General features: G+C 39.5%; 1 protein-coding gene across 1 annotated transcript in view; it reads left to right on the top strand.

Annotated features, from left to right (window-relative positions):
- The window catches only part of GMDS (GDP-mannose 4,6-dehydratase), a 427,638-nt gene that overhangs the window by 63,041 nt on the left and 344,389 nt on the right, over positions 1-20,208 (top strand). Inside the window, exons 2-4 of the mRNA XM_074576072.1 lie at positions 5,549-5,593; positions 9,322-9,409; positions 13,960-14,069. Of these exons, the coding sequence (XP_074432173.1) occupies positions 5,549-5,593; positions 9,322-9,409; positions 13,960-14,069 (243 nt within the window). The remainder of the gene's footprint in view (positions 1-5,548; positions 5,594-9,321; positions 9,410-13,959; positions 14,070-20,208) is intronic.

Here is a 20,208-nt window from a genome sequence, read left to right as displayed (position 1 = left end):
CTTCAGAGTTCATAATTCTTCCTTTTTTTTTTTCAGTATGGAGAATTTTTTTTTATGAACACTTTAATGCTTTACCTCGAGTATTGCCTTGAAGACTTGAGACAAAGTGCAGCAGTGTTCTGTTCATAGTGGCCACAAAAATTTACTGATTTCCTCCATAAATAATCGGAAATGATTAGAAGTAAACATTTTTCAGCAAAAATAACATTACACTGTATTACCCTTTTTCTTTTTTTGTTGTTGTGGATTGTTTGGTGTTTTTTTTTTTTTTTTTTTGGAAGGAAGGCTGTTTTGGAGTGCTACAAACAAATGAATAGTTGTTATTGTGGATTTTATTTAGATCATATAGATGTCACTTTAGAGTGGTGTGTTCCCTGCTCCAAAGGGTCTGACACCATATTCCAGCGTATTAAGTAACTGAAATAGCATTAGCTTATAGCTATGCAGAAGTTTAAAATTTGACAAAGCAACAATCTATTGTGCAAGGCTGCTACTGGCACTGGTTCTGCATATTTTAATGGAAGTATAGAGTATTTCTTCAAAGAAGGCTAAATGAAAATGGTGACAGTGCGCTGTTGGCGACGTTACTGCAGAAAGATCCCTTTAAGAAATAAAACCATGTACCATGTCCTATGGCTGAACATGTGCCTCTTCTCCATGTACTGTCCCCCGAGCATATTCATTGAACCTGTCAAAATTTCACTTCATCAGAGCACAGCTATAGTTTGTAGTTCGAAAGGAATTTGTAACTGCTATGAACGACCTTGATAATTGACACCATCTATAGTTGAACTGCCAAGAACTTACCTTTGTAGTGTTATTCCTAAGGGCATGGCACTATCCTTACTCAATTTTGAATTTTATAAGTATAGCCAACTTTGGTATTCCATGCAATATGTGGAAAATTATGGCACTTCTTTCCAAAGGAATAATAAAGTCTGAAAATTTGGTATTTGTGACACATGGAAGTACAGAGCAAAACTATAAGCATGTAGCAAATGGACAGATATTTCGCCATACATGCCCACCTTAGAAATATAAAAAAAACCCTCCCTCAAACAGTGCATCTGACAGTAGGTGTGTTGCATTTTTATGTTCCCAGGCTTTATTGCTAATCCATTTGCCCATGGGCAGGCATGAGTGAAGGAGATGGCACAGTAGTCAGACTCTCTTCCCTGCTGCATTATCCGATGAAATGTCGCTTTTCAAGTGACCATGTCTCTTGTGGCTGGGAGTCAGGTCTGGGAGTCTGATGTTAGCAGCTCCCTTGTTTCAGAAAGGAGAGAGCTGGTTGACAGTTTCTTTAGGGATCTTGCAGCAGGATTTCTCACAATCCTTTGCATGGCTTTGGGATTTCCTAATGTTGCATGTTTGTAGGGAGTGTCGTTTTTACCACAATCCTGTTGGGGATGTTTCTTCTCTGATGTTTATACTACCCCCCTGCAATGGGAGCCCTTTTCCCTGTGTTAGGGTCATAATACACTTGCATCACTTGTGTTAGGCTGTTAATTCCTTTTCCCTCCTTCTGAAAAAGCACTCCGTGTACTTCTGGAATTCTATGAATAGTAATATAAAGAACCTTATTCCTCCTCCTCTTGGTCTGTTTTCCCGTGTTTCTTCATTTGTCTAGTACTTTCTTCCACTACCCTTTATTACCAGAGAGGAGCTGTGGGGAAGAGGGAGTCCCTTTCTCTAAATTACAAACGCTCAGGTGGGATGTAATCTAGCTCTTGAATCCAGGAGCTGTGCGGAAGGATGTTGGAACTGGCCATATCAAAGGAAGAGGATGAAGATGTCTTGCATTTGGGTTTGCTTTTACATCCTTCTGTGAATGTGACGATAAAATTCAAAACTACTCCATTGCAGAAGGAATTTCCCTGTGTAAAACACTGCAAAATAAAGGAGATTTGGATTGTTAAACGGCTACTTATTCCACTTGTTTTGAGTTTTCTGTGTAAATGAAACATCTTGCTCACAGATCAAGTCAAACTTGATGCTTTTTTTTCTTCTAGATGTTTGTGGCAAAGCACTGTCTGACTCTTGTTTATGTTTCAATTTCTTCACTCGGAAGAGGTTTTCTTTGATAGTGTGTCAGAGCTTATTGAAGTTCTTGACATTAACTACTATATTAAATATAAAATATTGCATCCTAAAGTTGTCTCACTCTAGTTTATGTGACTGTTTTCTTTTGTCTGGGAGCTTTAAAGGCATGTTGTAAGGCAGCTGCAGTTGGAAACCTGCTGCTGTGTTTTGGAAGCCAGCTGAAGTATCATTCTTTGCATGTGCTTTCAAACTACTATTTGGCTAAAGACAGCATAGTGATTCTTCAAGTCTGATATGTCAGAGTGTGCTGATGGGGAACTGTTTTAATTGAGGTAGTTTATTTAATCAGTCTAGTTTAAACTGTTTTGACCGTTCAAGCTGGTCTGACATATCTGTTATGAGCCGGGTCTCACTGCAATCCTGCTTAAAGACAGTTTGTTGGTTATTTTCTTTTAAGACTGGTGTTTTGTCCACAGACAAAGGGACCTACTTCTGTCTTCTGAGGTTTTGTGGATTTGTTATAAACTGAAGCAATTGCCGAGTACTTTACATTAGCAAAAGTAAGCTCTCAAATGTGACAACACTTCTAAAATAGAATACTGTATTGTCCAGTGGGGGTTCATTCACAGTAACCAAGCACTCTAATCTGCACAGACTGTGTTTTTTCACTTTGTTTTTGTGGTTGGCTTTGGGGACTAGGGTACCTATAGCCATGATCAGATTGGGCTCTGGGCACACTAATGCCTTGCTGGCTGCATGTGCTCACCACCACCTAAGCTGGTATTGTTTCTTTCAATATTAAGGCGGACATGATTTAGACTGATAGTCTTTGGATAAAACACTCAGTGAAATAGGGTCAAGGTGACTATAAGCACCTCTTACAAAAGGGAAGACATGGATCAGACCAAGTCATGCATGATGGTCCATTCTTACTCAGATGCGGACCAGGAGCAGATATGGTTGGCAGCATGTGGCTCAAGTAAAGCGAAATCTGCTAACCCTAACAAAAACTGAGATTTGTTGCTAAACACCTAGTTCCTCTAATATTCCTTTCCTGGTTTAGTGATTCCTGAATCTTGAAAGCTCGATTTGTAGTATAAATGGAAATCAATAGCTTTGATAATAGAATTTATATGCATAATGCAGTCTCCTATAGATAAAGGTTTAAATCACTTAATAGAGCTTACTTAATATTATTTACTCCTTGACCTCATTAGGGTGGAAACCGTACTGTCCTTACAAGCTGCAAACTCTTCGACACTTTGATCGTTGTTCTGATTGTCATTCACACTGGCAGCTGCTGTACTGAAAAGAAAAGGAAGGGCAATGCAAAACCTGGGGGCCGTGTGTGATACGATATCGCAGTGCAGGACAGCATGGATCCGCATTGTGTGCGATTACCAGACAGTAAATCAGCTGTGCTGTGCTAGAGCCAGAAACCAGTAGCTTTCACACTTGCTGCCTGTTTCCCACTCATTGTAAAGCCCTGCCCTATCACTTGATAGACCTGGAAAGGAAGCGCAGAGGAAGCGAGTGCCACTGCTGGTTCAAAATGTTCCAGGGCAACTGGAAAGTTTGAGCAATGGCCTGGGTGAGAAGAACAAGACCTTATTGACAGGGTTCAATCCTAGTCAAGTCTGTTTCCCATCAACTTCCTAAGTAATCATAGCCTTTCTTTTTTTCATCTCCTTTGCACTCTCTGGGTCTCCCACTTTCACTTCCTTTTTATTTTATAGATTTATTTATTTTAGTGAACTGAGCAACCAAGGAGAATTGGGAAGACTTCTTCCCTCTGATCCACCTCTGCTAAATCCTAGAGGAATTACTAATGAAAAAGATGACAAATACATTAAAGGTAGTTGTCATCCCCCAGCTTTGCCTCTATGTTTCTCCAGAGTTTCCATTGCATGTTCCCTGAATTTCTTCTTTCTATAGGGTTTTGTTCTCTTCATTTGATGTGCAGAAATACATAACCGTTCCAGTGATGCCATGGTACATGTAGTTTCTCATTTTCCAGATCAACTGGTGCCACAGACTGATGGTTTTTGGGTTATAGCACTGTAAAGTTCTGTGAACACCCACATGTAGTGGGAGAGGTATGTAAGCTGAGACTTTCTTGGTTTCAAGCTCTTCTAGACTGTGTAAGACTTAATGAGACTTTTATACCATAAAGTCACTCATTTTTTCTAATGTTGCAGTTTTAAACATAGAGCGACATGCCCCTTATACACTGCACTGTGCCATTTTGCATAGACTTAGGCATGATTTTGCCATCAGTGTAGTAAGCAGTCTCCTCTGGCAGTCCTGCTGCTCTAGGACCTCCTAGTGCATCTCAAATTTCTTACTTCAGTGTGTTATTCTCCTTAGGCTGCCTACGAGACAAGAAAAACTCATTTAATCTGAGGTGAGAGAGGTTTTTCTCTAGACTAACATGCTTTTAAAAAGGGGAGCAGAGAGGTCTGTTTAGTTTTGAATTTAAACGTGTCTGGCCATGATCACATCAGAGCAGATCCACATAACAGTGTAAGCATAGGTGGCATCTCGTGTTTTTATGGTTTTTCTGTAGCAAGTCAATTGACTTTGGAATAATCTCACATATTAAAGGAACAACGAGTTCAAAAAGTCAGTGAAAAGGTGCAGGCTCTTTGGGCATGGGTGATGTTCACTCCATTGGTTGGTGAGCCCTCTTCTGGAGGGGTAAACTGCTGGGTTTGTGATGGTGTGTACACATTTATAAGGATAATATGACAGTGTATTTGATAATCCTGGCAATAGTGATGCCAGGAAAATCATCTTATTTCAGGAAAACATGCTCTAGCATGTGTTTTGAAGTATGTGCTTTTGGGGTGTTTAATAACTTAAGTTTGACAAGGATTTAAAAGGAAAGCGGGGGGGGGAACCCCCAAACCAAAACAACCCAAACTCTCAACTCTCAATGATATATAAAATGTGAAAATGGCTTGTATTCTGTAGTATAAATATAGGGTGTGCTACGGAAGTTTTTGAAAACTCAATTGGTCAGGCAGGCAGAATTATTGCTGCCTGAAGGAGCTCGTGTGCAAGGGAGATGTGAGCGTGACGCAGTGCTACAGAGGCACGTCGGTTTGCAGAGTATGCCAAGCTTGCACCAATTTTTCTAAATGTTTTTCCTTCCCTATCTCTAAAATAGTTCAAATTCAATAACTGTGGTTAGGATATTTTGGAAAGATGTCCCCAGGCACTTTATAATGGAACTTGGGAAGAGGTTCAAGAGACGGGAGTTCTCAACCAGCATTTGTAAGCAAGATATCTTAAAATATACGGCTTCTTAATCTAAAATTAACCGAAAAGTGTCTATAGTATTTTTAGGTCAGTGTATAAATCTGCAGAAATCAAAGTATGTGCTTGTTACCCGGTCAACTCATTGCAATTTTTTTCTTCCCTTTTTTTGAGACATTAACCAGTCCAAACCTCCCAGACCCATTCACTGTGTTTCTAATACTTTCCTATATCTTACTCTTCCCAGGATGGATCGTACTTGGCTGAGTTCCTGCTGGAAAAAGGCTACGAGGTGAGTGACTCGGTGACCGGCTGCGGGCTGATGGAGTCCCTTGGATGCTGCAGCTCCAGCTTCCTCTGCTTCTGTCCTTTTCTGTGTATGTTTTCCACTCTGGCCCTAGATAACAAATCATAACTCCGGGGAGGAATGTGCAGCATGGCCTGTAATCATGCCAGCTTATTGTACTATTTATCATCTAATGTCCACTGGTGGATTCCCTCTTCTCCTCAGGGTATAGCTGCTTTGCATGTTTCCCGCCAACTCAGATAAGCAGTGACCTGTGTGAGCCAAAACTGTAAGGAATTAGGGAATAATTTATGATGCAATGTACTGCATAAAGGAATAAGAGTATCTTGTTTGTTCTCTTCTCCCCTGCCCCCACCAAAGGCCCTTATATTTTGGCAGTTATACTTCAGCAATAAAAACCTTGCATTTTACTTTCTCTGTTGAAAAAGTGAGGAGGGCAAAACAAAACCCAAAAATATACTTTGGTAGTGTTACTTTCCACCCCTTCTCTTGGATTAATTATATGCTTAGCACATGATTTTTGTTTACCTTTTCCTTAAAATAAAGGGTATCTGATTCCTTACTTTTTGCTGCATAGTTTTCCCTGGCAAAATCATCTTTTTTGTGGCCCAGCAAAGCAACAATCACAGTATTATGGTATTATTTGATGGTTTTGAACTGTTGTGGGTGTATATGTGAGAATGTTTGCTTTCTCTGTCACTAAAGATGGTTCCAAAATGTGTGATAAAGGAAGGAAAGGGCTGGTGAAATTAATCTCCCCGCAATATAGTATTTTCTGGGTTTTAGTGAAGCTAATGCTGGTTCTAGGGTTGGATTTCATTACTTCTGTTGTAATACTGCCTCATAGCTTAGTGAAAAGTCTATTCTCAGCCAGTCTGTGTTTTCCATGCTCTTGCACATGGTTAGTCTTGGCTTGCTTATTCCATCCTTTCTCCTTCTTTGGTGATTAATCTGCTTATTGGTGTTGGTTTTTCAGTGTTGTAAACTGATTATTTTTACAGTTTGTCTCCATTCCATTTGGGGTAGAGAGATATCATTGTGGTTGCATTGTGGCAAAAGCACATGCTCTCTCCTAGTCCACAATGAAATTGGGAACTGCTAACTGCAACTAAAATGAAATATAACCCTTTCCACAATAGAATGGCTATAATAATTTGGTAGAGGTGTGGTTTTTTTCTGTTCCTCATCCCTCCATTTATTTGTTGGAATTCTTTCCTGTGCTTCCAGTTAGAGACCTCTGTTCCTGAATAACTGAACACAAAAGTACAGGTGATAACTGATTGCCTCCCTAACTAAGGTTGTTTGTTTGATTTTTTTTTTTTAATTTCAATCTATTTAAAGATCAAGCCCTATTGAGAAAAATTTACTGATCTTACGTTCTTGACTAGATTAACCAGCTTGCACACATCTTGGCTTGTCACAAAGTTTGCATTTCACCTCTCCTATGCAGACAAAGGTACCTTTCATCATTTTTTTTCTATTGTACTATTGCTGTCATGGATTAAGCATTTGGCAGATTTTCTTTCTCTTGTATGTGCATACCAGAAAAAGGAGTGGGAGGGGAAAAAAAAAAAAGCTGGGTTTGCATGTTTTCTTGTTATCACTGGATGCAACAGGCTCTCTGGATGTGTTTGTTTGATGAAACTTTTTGAAGTCCTGGGGTGATTGCATTTAGTACATCTCATTGGTCAAATGTTGGTACCATAGTCATTCAGCTGACACAAAGCTCTTGCAAGCACAATCTTTCATCAAGCTTTGAGGCTTGCTGGCAAGATTTGACTTATTGGTCAATCGTTTGTGTGAACTTGAATTTCAGCATGACTTCGTTCAGAGACAGATAATTGAGAGCTCAAGAAGTCTCTCATCAGGTCTTTAAGCCGAAATATTTAATTTTTCTAGAAGAGTTGTAGAGCACTTCATTTAGCTTCCTTTAGAATAATTTGATGCTCTAAAATTGGTAAGCCTGATTTATCTTTTTTTTTTTTACTCAGCAAAACAGATGTTAATTTCAGTACTCAAAATATTTCCAGGATCTCTTGCAAAAGCAAAGTTGTTAAGGAACTGTCTTTTTTGAAAGCTTCTCTGTAAACCTTATGTCTATATAAATTATCCACACATTCCATAAATAATTATTTTGATAGGGCTTTCAACTACATAACTTTGAAAATTGATCTTCACAAATTCATTTGATGGAAATTTCTTTTTGGGCGCCATGTTTTGAAGCTCCCCATTAATCCTCAAAATGCAAATATTTTACCCAGTTGTGGAAAATTTAGTGTTTGAACTGTAGAACAAGGTACATTGTGAGCCTGTTGCCTGACTGGGTGCACAAGAGATATTATGCAAGGAAATTGGCATCAAAAATGTAACTTGCAACTTGTAAAGATGAAGCTATTCAGCTATTATTAGAGGTCTTGCCACCAAAATAGTATTTGTAAAGCAGCAAATTGGTCTCACTCTTCAGTTGTGAATACCTTTTTATTCAGTTCAGTTTCAGACTTAAGAAGGAATAAAAATGTCTTCTGTGTTAATAACCATAGCTTGTGTTATGTGTAAAAAAAAAAAAAAAAAAAAAAAAAAAAAAAAAATCCCCAAAGAAAACCAAACCAAAACCTGAAATGCTGACCATTCCTACTGGTATGTTCTTACAGGTACAAGTTCAATACAAAGTGAGAGAGTAAACCAATGTCCCAAACCAGCCACGTGCAGGGTGCATCAAGTTGTGCAGGATCACTTTCAGAAATAATAAAGGGCAGGAAAAAGTGGAGGACAGTCAGATGCTGAAGTTTGATTTCACCTGTGCAAGCACAACTTCTGCAGCTGGTAACCTAAGCTAACAGGAATCTTGGCAGCAGGCATGTGGCTTCCTTACATAAGGAGGATACAGGATCAGTGTTTGAACAATTTCTCTAATGTATTAGACACAAACGGGCTTTTCTTTAATGTTAGTCAGAACCAGTCATGGTTGTTTTTTTTGGGTTTTTTTTGGTTTTTTTTTTTTTTTACCGACTTAATCGTAGCTGGTTAAATGAAGTTCCCAACCTGTGTTTCAGCCTTAGGCTTGCCTGTGTGTCTCGCAACCCACCGGAGAACACTGAGTCATGAGATCCACAAAATAGCACTGAGTGTTCTGGCTGTTCTTCCAATACCCCAGAAAGTTGAATAACAGCTGTTTTCTAAAATATATTTAGGCCTTGCAGCTGCTGCCCCTTCTTTCCCCTGGTCTTTTTCTTCCCTTCTCTTGCTCTCTGACCCCTCTCTCATTTCTCTAGTCCCATCTCTTGCTGCTGCTTTTTTCATGCCCATCGTCTCTCACTGCAGAAAGACTCTGCAACCAGGGAGAATTGGTTGTCTTGGGATTCACATATTGCTTTTCTGACTCCAGTATTGTTGGCAAATCTCACTGACTAGGAGATAGTGCTCTAGGGCAATTCATTGTGTTTTCTGTACTGTGTCTGATGCTTGGGCTGCTGGTGGTGTCAACAAGGGAGAAGGTAAAACTACTGAAGGGTACTAAAATAAATAGGACAGCATCAGAACTCATCTCCAAGTATTTTGTTATGATTTGGATAACTGTCTGCCTTTAGGAATAGACACAACCTCTGATTACCTGATATAAGGGCTAGGCCCCAGTATATGAAAAGAGTGATGATGGTGACAACTTTCCACTTAGTGTTTACCACTTGCCTTTTTGTATTTTTCCTTGTTCCCAGGTGCATGGCATCGTTCGTCGGTCTAGTTCTTTTAATACAGGCCGGATTGAACACCTTTATAAGAACCCACAGGCTCACATTGAAGGAAGTAAGACTTTGTTTTTATGTTTAAGCGGGTTTTTTTCTTTTTAGTCTGTGGTGTGTGTTTGGTAGAAAAGGTCCCTGGGAGCAGGAAGGGGAATCCCAGTTTCCTCTACCTAAATGTTATTAACAAATAGTTATTTTTAAGCTGTGTTTGACTTATAATTGGTTATTTAAAACAAAAAGACAAACAAACAAAAAACCTTGATAGCTAAGTTTCCCTTTTCTTTGTGTTAGCTAGCTGCCCCATCTCAGAAAGAAAAGTGATGATTTTTCTCTGATGAAAATGTGACACAAAGTATAGATACTCGTGTGTGTAAGTTACCAAGAGGGCAAAATACGAGAGGGGCCAAGGAAAGCGCTTTCGGTTGCGTAGAAATGCTGACACAGTTCACACATAGCTGGGCAGTAGCAATTAGAAAATGGCTGGGCCTGCAAAAATCTATGTGAGGTTGAAAACACAGGTATCAGAATAGTAAAATGTGTCTTTTTGAGGCAGTTATCTTAAGCACTCCACTTCTGTTTCCTCATGAGCTTCTTAGTGCCTGATCGAGGTGAAGGTTTGGGGACAGCCTGTATGACAGCATGAATAAGACATGATCTTCTTACTGATGACAGGAAGAATGAATCTTTGGACCTTCTGAATTTCTGCACCCAAGGAAACTATTACCTCTTTTTCCTGAAAGAAAGGCATTGCTCTTGGAAACTTGCTAACAATTTACTGTGTTCTCTGTTACCGATGATAATTTGCAAAGCTGAAATTGTTACCTTTAGTGTACACTTTGCAAAAATTGTTTTGAGTATTTTACCTCAAAGAAGGTTAACTGTTCACTTGATGAGAAGAAGCACCGGTTCAGCAGAAGGATTGAGCATCTTAACAAGTGTATGGTTCTCTACACTATGCATACTTTGTAGAGTTGTGCAGACTGACGGTGTCCTAAATAGTCCAATTTAAGGTATTGTTAACGCTAAGTATCTCCGTGCTGTATATAAATATCATGTCTTTTGAAGTCTGCTTCCCACTATCGTTAAACAGAGTCTGATCTTATCGAACTGTCGTATATGATTCAACTTTTAGGTTTCACTTGATCTTTGTAATTTTAAACAAATAATCATTTCTGACATGTCTTCAGAGGTATTTGCTGTGAATAGTTGCTGCTTACTGTACATTGCTTCTTAAAATACCTGATCGAGAGAGGAGTTAAATTGAATAAAATATCTTCATGAAGAATACTGATACCTGTGCTTCCATCAAGGACAACGTAAGAACTGTGTTTCCCATGACTTACATTCATGGCTCACAAAGTAAAATGAAGAAGAAGAAATAAAACAGGAACCTGTGCATTGCGGGGACCATCTTGTGAATATGAAAAGTGATTTGAGAAGACAATGTGGATCGTGATAAATATATATGTGAACATTTAAGGAAAGGGATGGAAGAAAGAAAAAAGAAAGCAGACCTTAAAATGTTTTCACCCCACTTCTTATCTCATTTTCCTTTAACTGAGGAATGCAGCCATATGAATGGGAGGAGGAGGAGGAATTGGACTTGGAATCTCAGGAAAGGCTGCTCTATGGAAACTGTTTGGAAACAATGGGCTTCCAGGCAGTACTGGAGGAAGCAAAGAAGCAATAGTGGTTGATGTGAGCAAACCCTAATTTTGTCTTTGCCCTGTGTGTTCTTCCCATGAGGAACTGATTACATGTTGCAAGATGACAATCTTCATAGACGGTGAACCTCTTCATGCAAAAAAAAATGTAGGGAAAACAAGAAGGAAAATAAGGTGTTTCCTGAAGTGAGCCATCTAGCTATTGCTTTCTAAGGAGGTTTTTAGGTTGGATATTACTAAAACCCAAAAGTTTTGACACTTGATCTGTGTTTATAAATCTTTGCACCAAATAAACTCCATTTATAGTGAGTGTTTCCATGTAGCCTATTCTTCTTGAAAGACCTCTTTTTCATGGGTTGGAAAGTGAACAATGCCTCATGCCCTGCCTCCCCTTCAAAAAAAGCTGTTTGACAAGAAGCTTTGAAGACTTGATGGTAGGCCAAAATGAGTGTTCCCCTTTGAGACCTTTAATTTAAAGATAATCGTGGGAGGGTATCTCTGATGCTTGGCTCAGCCCAGCTGGCAGCCCACCTTCCCTGGGAAGCTCTGAGACTGCTCTCTGGCCCGGGGATGGTGGCAGAACTGGATGTCTTTGGTGTAGGAAGAGGGACCCTGTCTGTGGCACCTCTTTCCTGCTCAGCTGCTGCTTAGGCTGGAGAGGAACCGGTTGCTCTTTCAGAGCCTAGGGCTCCTGCTCCTGAAAGCCTCTAGGCTTTCAGAGCCTAGAGCTGCTGCTGCTCCCTGGGCTTCCTCTTGTAGCAGTGTCCTCTGCTCTGTCCTCTCTGAAAGGCTGGCTCAGCTGGTAGGGAGATTTCGTTTAACTTCCAGCCAAGGTAAGCAGAGGAAGAAGAGGGCTCCCTGTTGCCTAGGGGAAGCTTTCTTTTCTGGGACAGAAAGGGAAGTGTCTTCAGGTTCTTCCCTGCTCCCACTAGCCCACAGAGTTGTCCCAAAAAAGGTGATCACTGCCATCAGGGAAATTAGTTAGTTGGTGCTTGCTCTTGGTGTCTATTTTGTGTTGCAAGAAAAATGCAGCAGTTGTTAAGGTGGTCTGGATGCCAGCAGTTTTGAGGACTGGAGGTTAACACCAATATCCAAATAGCTTTATCCTATAACCACTTGGCATCTTGTGCATGCTGTGCGCCACAGACAGAATGGGTTTCATGTATTGAATTTCACTGGGGAAGCAGGGCAGATACATTCCATACAAGTGGAAGCATGGTGGTGTCCCAGCACAGCCTGGATAGAACACTGGATAATTGATGTGTATGCACAAAATGGGTCATAACCTGCTTGCCACCCTTATATTTAATCAATCACAGTTATCTCTTTCTTAAAAAAAAAAAAAAAGTTGCATTACCATTCCTTGACCTGTTAGCCACAGCTTCGACTGGGCCTTGAAGTCTCTTCAGAACAGTCCTTTAAAAACAATGTGGACGTGAAAGCAGATTTCAAGAATATACTGTGACCTGCTGGGCTGCATCCCTTTATCAACCTGAAGAGCCTTAAGTACCTGTTAAATAGGAATGGGCAAAGCTGAACACCTCAGAACTGCATAATCTGTTACTTCCTTGCTGCCTTAAACTGTTTAAAAAATAAATAAATAACCCCCCAAACCAGCTTAAATAAAAGCAAAGTTCACATATCTCTACAGCATTTTAAAAAAAATGTACTGTGGATTCATATGGTAGTCTCTTGTATTAAAGCTTGTATTTCTTGGTTTCAGGATTAGAAAAAAAAAAATTGAGTTGATTACATCTGTAGAGGATACAGCCCCCAAAAAGTGGTGACTATTGTCAAATGGGAAGACTGCTAAACTGTACCGAAATAGGAATTTCTTGTTTTTCCTGGAGAGACTGCAATGTAAACATAAATTTATTAAGGTCAAAACCATCAAATTAAAATCTATATAAATATGGCAAGTAAATGTAAACAGCTAATTCATCAATAGCTATAACAAGAATTTTTTTTTAATTTTTTTTTTGTAACTAGATATACGAATAGCAGTGTGGTGGTATGGGGTTTTTTATTTTTTTTTTTTATAAGAGGAAAATGAGACCAGTTTTATCACAGTGAATTTCACTTCTGGAATAATTTCTTGACAGTTCAGCGTCTGAAACCAAGGACAAGTTGATAAGTCATTGCAACCTGCTCTTAATTTTGACATCAAAAAAATCAAAAAAGACACCTACTTTTTCATACACAAATTAGAAAGTAACTCAATTGGGAAATGATGAATAACAGTTTACCAGCTGTGTGACTGACATATCGAACCATGTGTGAGACTTTGGTGTGCAATATCATGAAGTGTGTTTCATTGACAGTTACAGTGTTCTTTGAAATTCCTTTCCAGTGTGTATCTATATTTTCAAACAGAAAAACAATAGTAATAAATGCAGTGGGTTGAACTGTAATGTTGCCTGAATGTTCATCTTGGACCTTAGGCATTTTTGTTGTGTTGTGAAATTATTCACAGTGAGGAACGTAAACATGTGTAACATTTTGGGAAGGAGGAGAATGCTGTCAGTGTATACTTAAGAAGTTATTAAAAACCTTTGTGGTTGGAAAAACTGGAAGCCTAAACTAAAATAGTGGGCACTTTTTTTAGTGGCTGAAATCCTGTATAGGCACTTATCTAATTTGTACAAGCTGGGTTAATGAAGCGTAAACTATTAAACAAATGATATAAATGTTGCTAGGTAAATCAGATTATTGAAAAGAGAATCTGAAATGGTATTTATTACTCCTGCAGGAAAATACATGTTATGCTTGAAGCGGGGGGAGGCGGGGGAACAAAACTAACAAGCAAAACCTTGTTCAGCTGATGATCTCTTAACTTTTTCTAATAAATGTTTACTTGGATTTTTATAACTGGAGTAGGATTTGGACCAAGAATGCCATATTTTTCTGGGACTAAAGTGTATTAACTCTGTCTTCTTAAACTCTGAAGACATGAAGCTGCACTATGGTGATCTCACGGACAGCACCTGCCTGGTGAAGATCATTAATGAAGTCAAACCTACAGAGATATACAACCTGGGAGCTCAGAGCCATGTCAAGGTGAGTAGCTTCTAACACTGAGAATTGCGAATACCTGTTAGTGGTGGTATACTGCTTTGATTATTTTAGACTGCAGGATTTATAGCTGATCTAGCAACAGCTGACTTTAACACTGCCTTAAGTCAAGGCAGTGATTTGCTGCGGTGCTGAATTACTGAATGAGTCCTGCAAATGTATATATATTAAGGTGTCAGAATAAGTGAGGTTAAATTGTCATTATCAACAAAATCTACAGGCTTAAAAATCTGATTTTTCTAACATGTGAGGCAACTTCTGCTGTAGAGTTTGCGGATCGGTCTTAGTGGCGCAGTTATGCAGTGTTGCTAGGTCAAACCACTTAGAACCACGTTATTCTGTTTGCATTAAAATCTATACGTGTATCTGAGTACCACTTCTAGAGAAGCTTTGCCTATACCAGTTTTCATGCAGGTGGTATTCTTTGAAAAATTTACCAACAAGTAGAGAAAACAGCTTTGCTGCTACTTGCAATATTATAGCATTTCTGGGGTTTTGGTTGGAAAAATCAAGTTGTAGAAACTGAAATAAGAAGGACTTGTTGAAGATGAGTAACTTGACCTTGACAAGTACAGCTCAAATCACAGCAACTGGGAGGGCATGAAGGGGGTGGTGTTGGTGGTGATACTGCTATAGGTTCTTGCATGGCACTGCCACAGGCTCTGGGAAGGTTTATTCCTCGAGTATCTCACTGCATGAACATTTTGAGCCCATGAAGATCTGGCACTGAGTCTTGGCTTTTGGAGATCTAATGTGCCTTGGAGCACAATGAGGAGACATCAAAATGGCTCTCTTAAAAGCTAGCCTGAATGCACCAGGCCAATACTTAGGTGACGTTAGAAGTTCTACTGGAAATCTAGATGGACTTCTTCAGGGTGTCCTGCTTATGCTTCCTAGCGTGTCCAGTAACACGTCTGTTGTTGCAGTTGAGGAGAGAAACTAGGCACCCCAGCTCTGTTGACTGAGGTGACTGGAGGACTTGACTATGGTATCAATAGGACTTAAAAGCAGTCCAACAGTGCTTACCGTTAAAAAAAAAATTCCTAGTCTTAGAAGAGGAAGTAGAACTTGGCTACCCGTTAGGGGTGAATGTTTTCACCAGAGACCTGAACAGCCCTTCCCATTAAACCTTGGTTATGTAAACTTACTCTTTTTGCCTGCGTGTATCATATTTGGGGAAGGAGGGAAAAGAACTTCTAATCTTAGCTTGCTTCACATTCTGGTGACTTTGAACCAGTGACGTCTTCAGTATTTTTTGGTGGTGTTTAGGTTGGCTTGTGTTTATGCAAAATAAAGTTTTCTATCACTCTCGCTTCCAGTTAGTTTATGTGAGCCATGCTGAAATGAAGGAAAATAAAATAATAGGAAGTTGGTCTGGTTTCCTGTAGGAAACCAATGAAGATGAAATTGGTTCTTGGAATGAACCCACAGTAGTCTGGGAAATACTGTCAGAGAAGACGTTTTTCTGAATCATAAACAGTGAGGACTATGAGTCATAAAGTAGGTCACTGAGAGGCTGATCTGATCTTGTACATGGGAGAAAGTGAGCGAATACTGAAACTTGCTCCTTATTAAAAACAGTAAACTTAACAGAATGATATCATCAGTAGGAACAAATTATCCAGTGTGCATTCCTGTCCGTTTTGGTGAGAAATGGGGATTAGCTCTCTGCACTGTAGCTTCTCCGTTGGACGTTCAGAAAACAGTAGCACATTCACTTCATAGTTACTAAGTAAACAGTTTAGCCTCATTTCTCTATTCAGTCTCTATGTGTCCTGGTGCTTTGCCTTTTGGTGGTTTGGGCATCTGGTGTGCTGACCATGATTTGTTTTCATTTAATTAGGTTTCATGGGAGTGATTGTTTACAGTATATTGATTCTAAATAATAATCTGTTATTATGGATACGTAGCATGCAGATGGCTTCATCTAAATTTTGTTATCCATAACTGTATACGGGTACCCCTCTGTTGAATGTCTTGAAAATCCATTGTCCAAATGCTAGATTGGCTAAAATGATGTAAATATCTCTTCTTGCACAGTGTTTCAGTAAATGCACACACATAGATACGAACTTGTAACTATTTTTTCTGAAGGACAAGTGATCTCATCAGTATTAGACTGTGCTGTAGGATTTTTTTATTTTTGTTCTGAGTTGTATTGAACTGGTGGAGCTGGTAAATACTCTTCTACAAATTTCTGAAGCAAAAAGGCAGTATGCCTTTAGTAAAAGATCTCTTGCTTTCAGAACTTGAAACTTTTTGCACTGAGCGGTTAGATGTAGGACTAAAGAAATGGTTTTATGGATATTACTATGCTAGTAGTCACATATTAAATAGCCCACTCCAATTTGGCTGTAGTGCAGGTAGCCACAATTGCTCAGTTTACTCTTTTAAATTGTATTGGGTAGTAGGTTATTTTGCCTGCTTATTTGTTGCCAGAAATTTCATAGTGAATGTATTTTATGAGATACGAAAATAATGGGTTGGCTTTTCTGTGATAGCTGTTCCGTACATATGCAACGTGGACGTATTATTGAAGAGTAAATCCTTACTTGCACATAACTACATTTAAAGAAAGTCAGTAAATGCTCAGTTTGGTTGGTTTGGTTTTTTTCCCCACCTTGCAAGAGATATACGTGGTGGGTTTGGTTTTTATTGTTCTTTAGTTTAGGGGATATTGAGGTTCTATTTAGTTGTAAGTCGTTGCAGGCATGTGGGTGCTTGGAGTCATGCAGGATTTAATTTTAAGAAGCGAATCCTACCACTGTTAGTTGAAAGGTCAAATGTAAAAATCAAAGGACTTTTAACATGTAACCCCTCATTCAAGTAAGCATCTCTTTCACTTGTCTATTGAATGCAGCTTTACCTCTAGCTCCTTCATTTTTGCTACTATATTTTTGTGCTCTCCACAGAGAAGTCCCTCAGCCTTGGGAGACCTTTAGCCTTCTCTTTTCCCATGCTGGCAAAATTCAAGAACTTACGCATTTCTGATTATTTTGTGTTTTTATCTGTATCAAATACTGACCCCTAATCGCTGTGAACCAAACGTGTTATGAACTACTAATTGGTTTCAACCCCGTGCTTGTTAATGTGACTATGTCTGTTTTCATGTTGCATGGAGGGTAGAGTGGCAGCAGGGAAGATGAAGAAGAAAAAAGAAAAACAAAAAAAGCAACAACGTCTTCAGTACCCATGGAGGAAAAATCCAACTTATGTAAAAACCTGTGCTCACCTGTGTCTCTGTTGTATCCTGAAGTTAGAGCTTGCATGCTGGGTGGTGGGAAAGTGGGATTGCCGCAGGGAGCGGGAACTTGAAGTACACAAGCAAAAGTTTACATCATATAATTTTACAGAATCACAGAATGGTTGAAGGTTGGAAGGGACCTTTGGAGACTGTCTAGTCCAACCCACTACTCAAAGCAGAGTCAGCTAGAACAGGTTGCAGCGTCAAGTTTTAAGTAGGATGGAGACTCCACAACCTCCCTGAGCATCCTGTTCCCTCACTTGTGCAGTTCCATCACCCTCACAGTAAAAAAAAAAAAAACAAAACCCAAAACCAACAAAAAACCACCCACCACCACAAACTTTTTCATATTTTTAAATGGCATTTCCTGTATTTCAGTTTGTACCCATTGCCTCACCTCCTGTCACTGGATACCACGGAGAAGTCAGTCTCTGTCACTGTCTCAGTCATCTTTACTCTTCCTACCACCCATCAGGTATTTTTATACACATCACTCGGATTCCCCCTCTGAGTTGTCTTCAGGCTAAACAAACCCAGCTTTCTCAGACTCTTCTCATATGACAGATGCTCCAACCCTTCAGTCCTTTGTGGTCTGTTATGTCTGTACTGGGAGCCCAGAATGCGCAGTGGTCTCACCACTCAGCACTGTAGAGGAAAAAGATCACTTCCCTGGTGACAGTGAATATAGTGAACCTGGTGGTCTTTTTCGTTTCCCACCGTAGTCTTTTATGGGATGCTTCTTCCTGCACTTGTAACTGTGGTTACGAACACTTTGGAGGGGGAGATGGTGCTGTGCAACTTTATGGTGAGGAAGGCAGTAAGGCAGTGTTTGAGACACGGCATGGTAGCTGGCATCCTTCTGTTTAGGACACAAGTGAATCAAATAATTTTAATTATCTATTGCTGACTTTCTCCTGCAGATTTTATCAGTGATGTTACAGGGCCAGTCCCCTTTCTATCCATGCATAGTTGAAATTAATCTATGAGAAAGTCTGTGTAGGAGAGGATGGTGTCACTCTGAGGCAGTCTCATATGAAGAAGGTACTTCCACTGCATGTATCCAGTGAGTACTTAGCTACGAGGAAAGTCGAGGCACAAGCTCAAATAACTTAGCCCAGAATTGAGAACTGAAGTCTCCTGATTGTTGAGTTCCGGGATCCTTTCAAGGTCCGTCCTCATGCCATTCAATAGCCAGGTTGGGGAATGTGCCCTCCTTACAGAACAGCTCGCTGTTAGGATCCTTTTTTTGAAAACCCTTCAATTTGGTTTGGCTTAAATTTAACCACGTCAATAACACTGAAGTAAAATAGATTCTAGTGATTGTTGCTATTGCCTATTTGGTAGATTAGTTCTGAAAATAGTTCTTTTGCGCTGGAGACATGTTTTGGTATTGTAGTCCATGTGTTAAACATGGACTACTAGTTTGTAGGTTGCATTTCTTTTTTTTTTATATCACACATAAATACCAATCGGTAATCTTAATGATGTTGCTTGGGTGCTTATATGCTAACTGTGTACTTGCCTGTTTTGGTTCCGATCCTGCAATGCTTCCTCACGGCGAAAGTTGTTTTCTTAGTTTGATAGAATCTTGCTTGTATGAAACTGCAGGCTAAATAATTCAAGGAATTAATTGTAAAGCTTTTCCACTATTGCATTAGTAACAAGGCTTAGAATTGTGCATTACAGCTTGCATAATAAATGTTTTATCTACTGTACCTCATGGGTCTTATCGTTCAGTATGCATTGTTGTGCTGTTATGTTATTGCATAGGTTTTAAGCTTGTTATGAATGTCACAGAAGCTCACGGCTTCTGAGAAAATTAATGGATTTCTTGTGTGTGTGTGTTATAAAACAAGCAGTTTGGCTGTTCAGTGTAACAAGATCTAGTGTAGTTAATTGGAAAAAATATTAGCAGCACTTCATTGTAGAGATGTAGTAAGACTTATTCATAGGCAAAAATAAGCCTAACAGAATTTTATGGAGTTACAGAATTTTATAGTTATGCTTTATAGAATATTTTATTGTCTCAAGATGATATCGAATTACTTCTAATTTAGCGTGTATGGCAGTTCCTTTTATTAGCGAAAAAGTGAGTTTCCAAACCTGATTTGTGCTATAATAAGACTATAAATATGGAACCTGTTGCCCTGGGGTGCCTCTGATTAGCATAAGATGGGCCTGTGGTACTGTGTTCTGTGGTGTGCTTGGGTGCCTGTCCATCATCTCCTGTCATCTGTTTACTGGTGGTGGCAGCTCGTAACGCCAGCCTCGTGAACACAGCCTCACTAGAAAATTGTTGTGCAAAACAGCAAATTCTGTATTTGTGCAGTGCTTTACATGATGGGGTCTTGGTCCTTAGCCAGGGCAATTAGGCTCTCTGCCGTAAATGCAAAGGAATTAAAAATTATCTGGGCTACCTTCTGTCCTGCAGAACGCTTTACTGCTTTCACTCGTGCTGGTATCATCCAGGGTACGATCCTGTAAGGCGCTGAGCGGTCTTAATATAGCTCAGCACATGCTTTAACTGCTTTAACTTCAGGCTGTTGGAGTTGCTCGGATGCGTTCCTGGGTTTTGTGCAGGATGTTTTGTCCTTGTGGGATGGAGCGCACCAGAGGGCAGAATAAGACTCTCAAGTGTTTCTTTCAAATGCTTATAGTGTTGTTTTGCTGTGTGTAGCTGAAACTCTTTAAGTAATCTAATTCCTTTTAAGCAAATCGGGTTTTAGGTAGTTTTACACTTGGATTATTCCAGGCAATTTTTTTTAATATAATACTTGCAGTACCTGTTCAAACAGATTTTGTGTGCGGCCTAGAAAGAAAGGTAATTCCAGTAATAGCCAGCAATTGGCATTTTGTATGTCTCTTCACTTGGTCCACTAA

This window comes from Larus michahellis, chromosome 2, assembly GCF_964199755.1.
Source record: "Larus michahellis chromosome 2, bLarMic1.1, whole genome shotgun sequence".
NCBI classification, from domain to species: domain Eukaryota; kingdom Metazoa; phylum Chordata; class Aves; order Charadriiformes; family Laridae; genus Larus; species Larus michahellis.
This window is presented reverse-complemented; position numbering and strand designations above follow the sequence as displayed.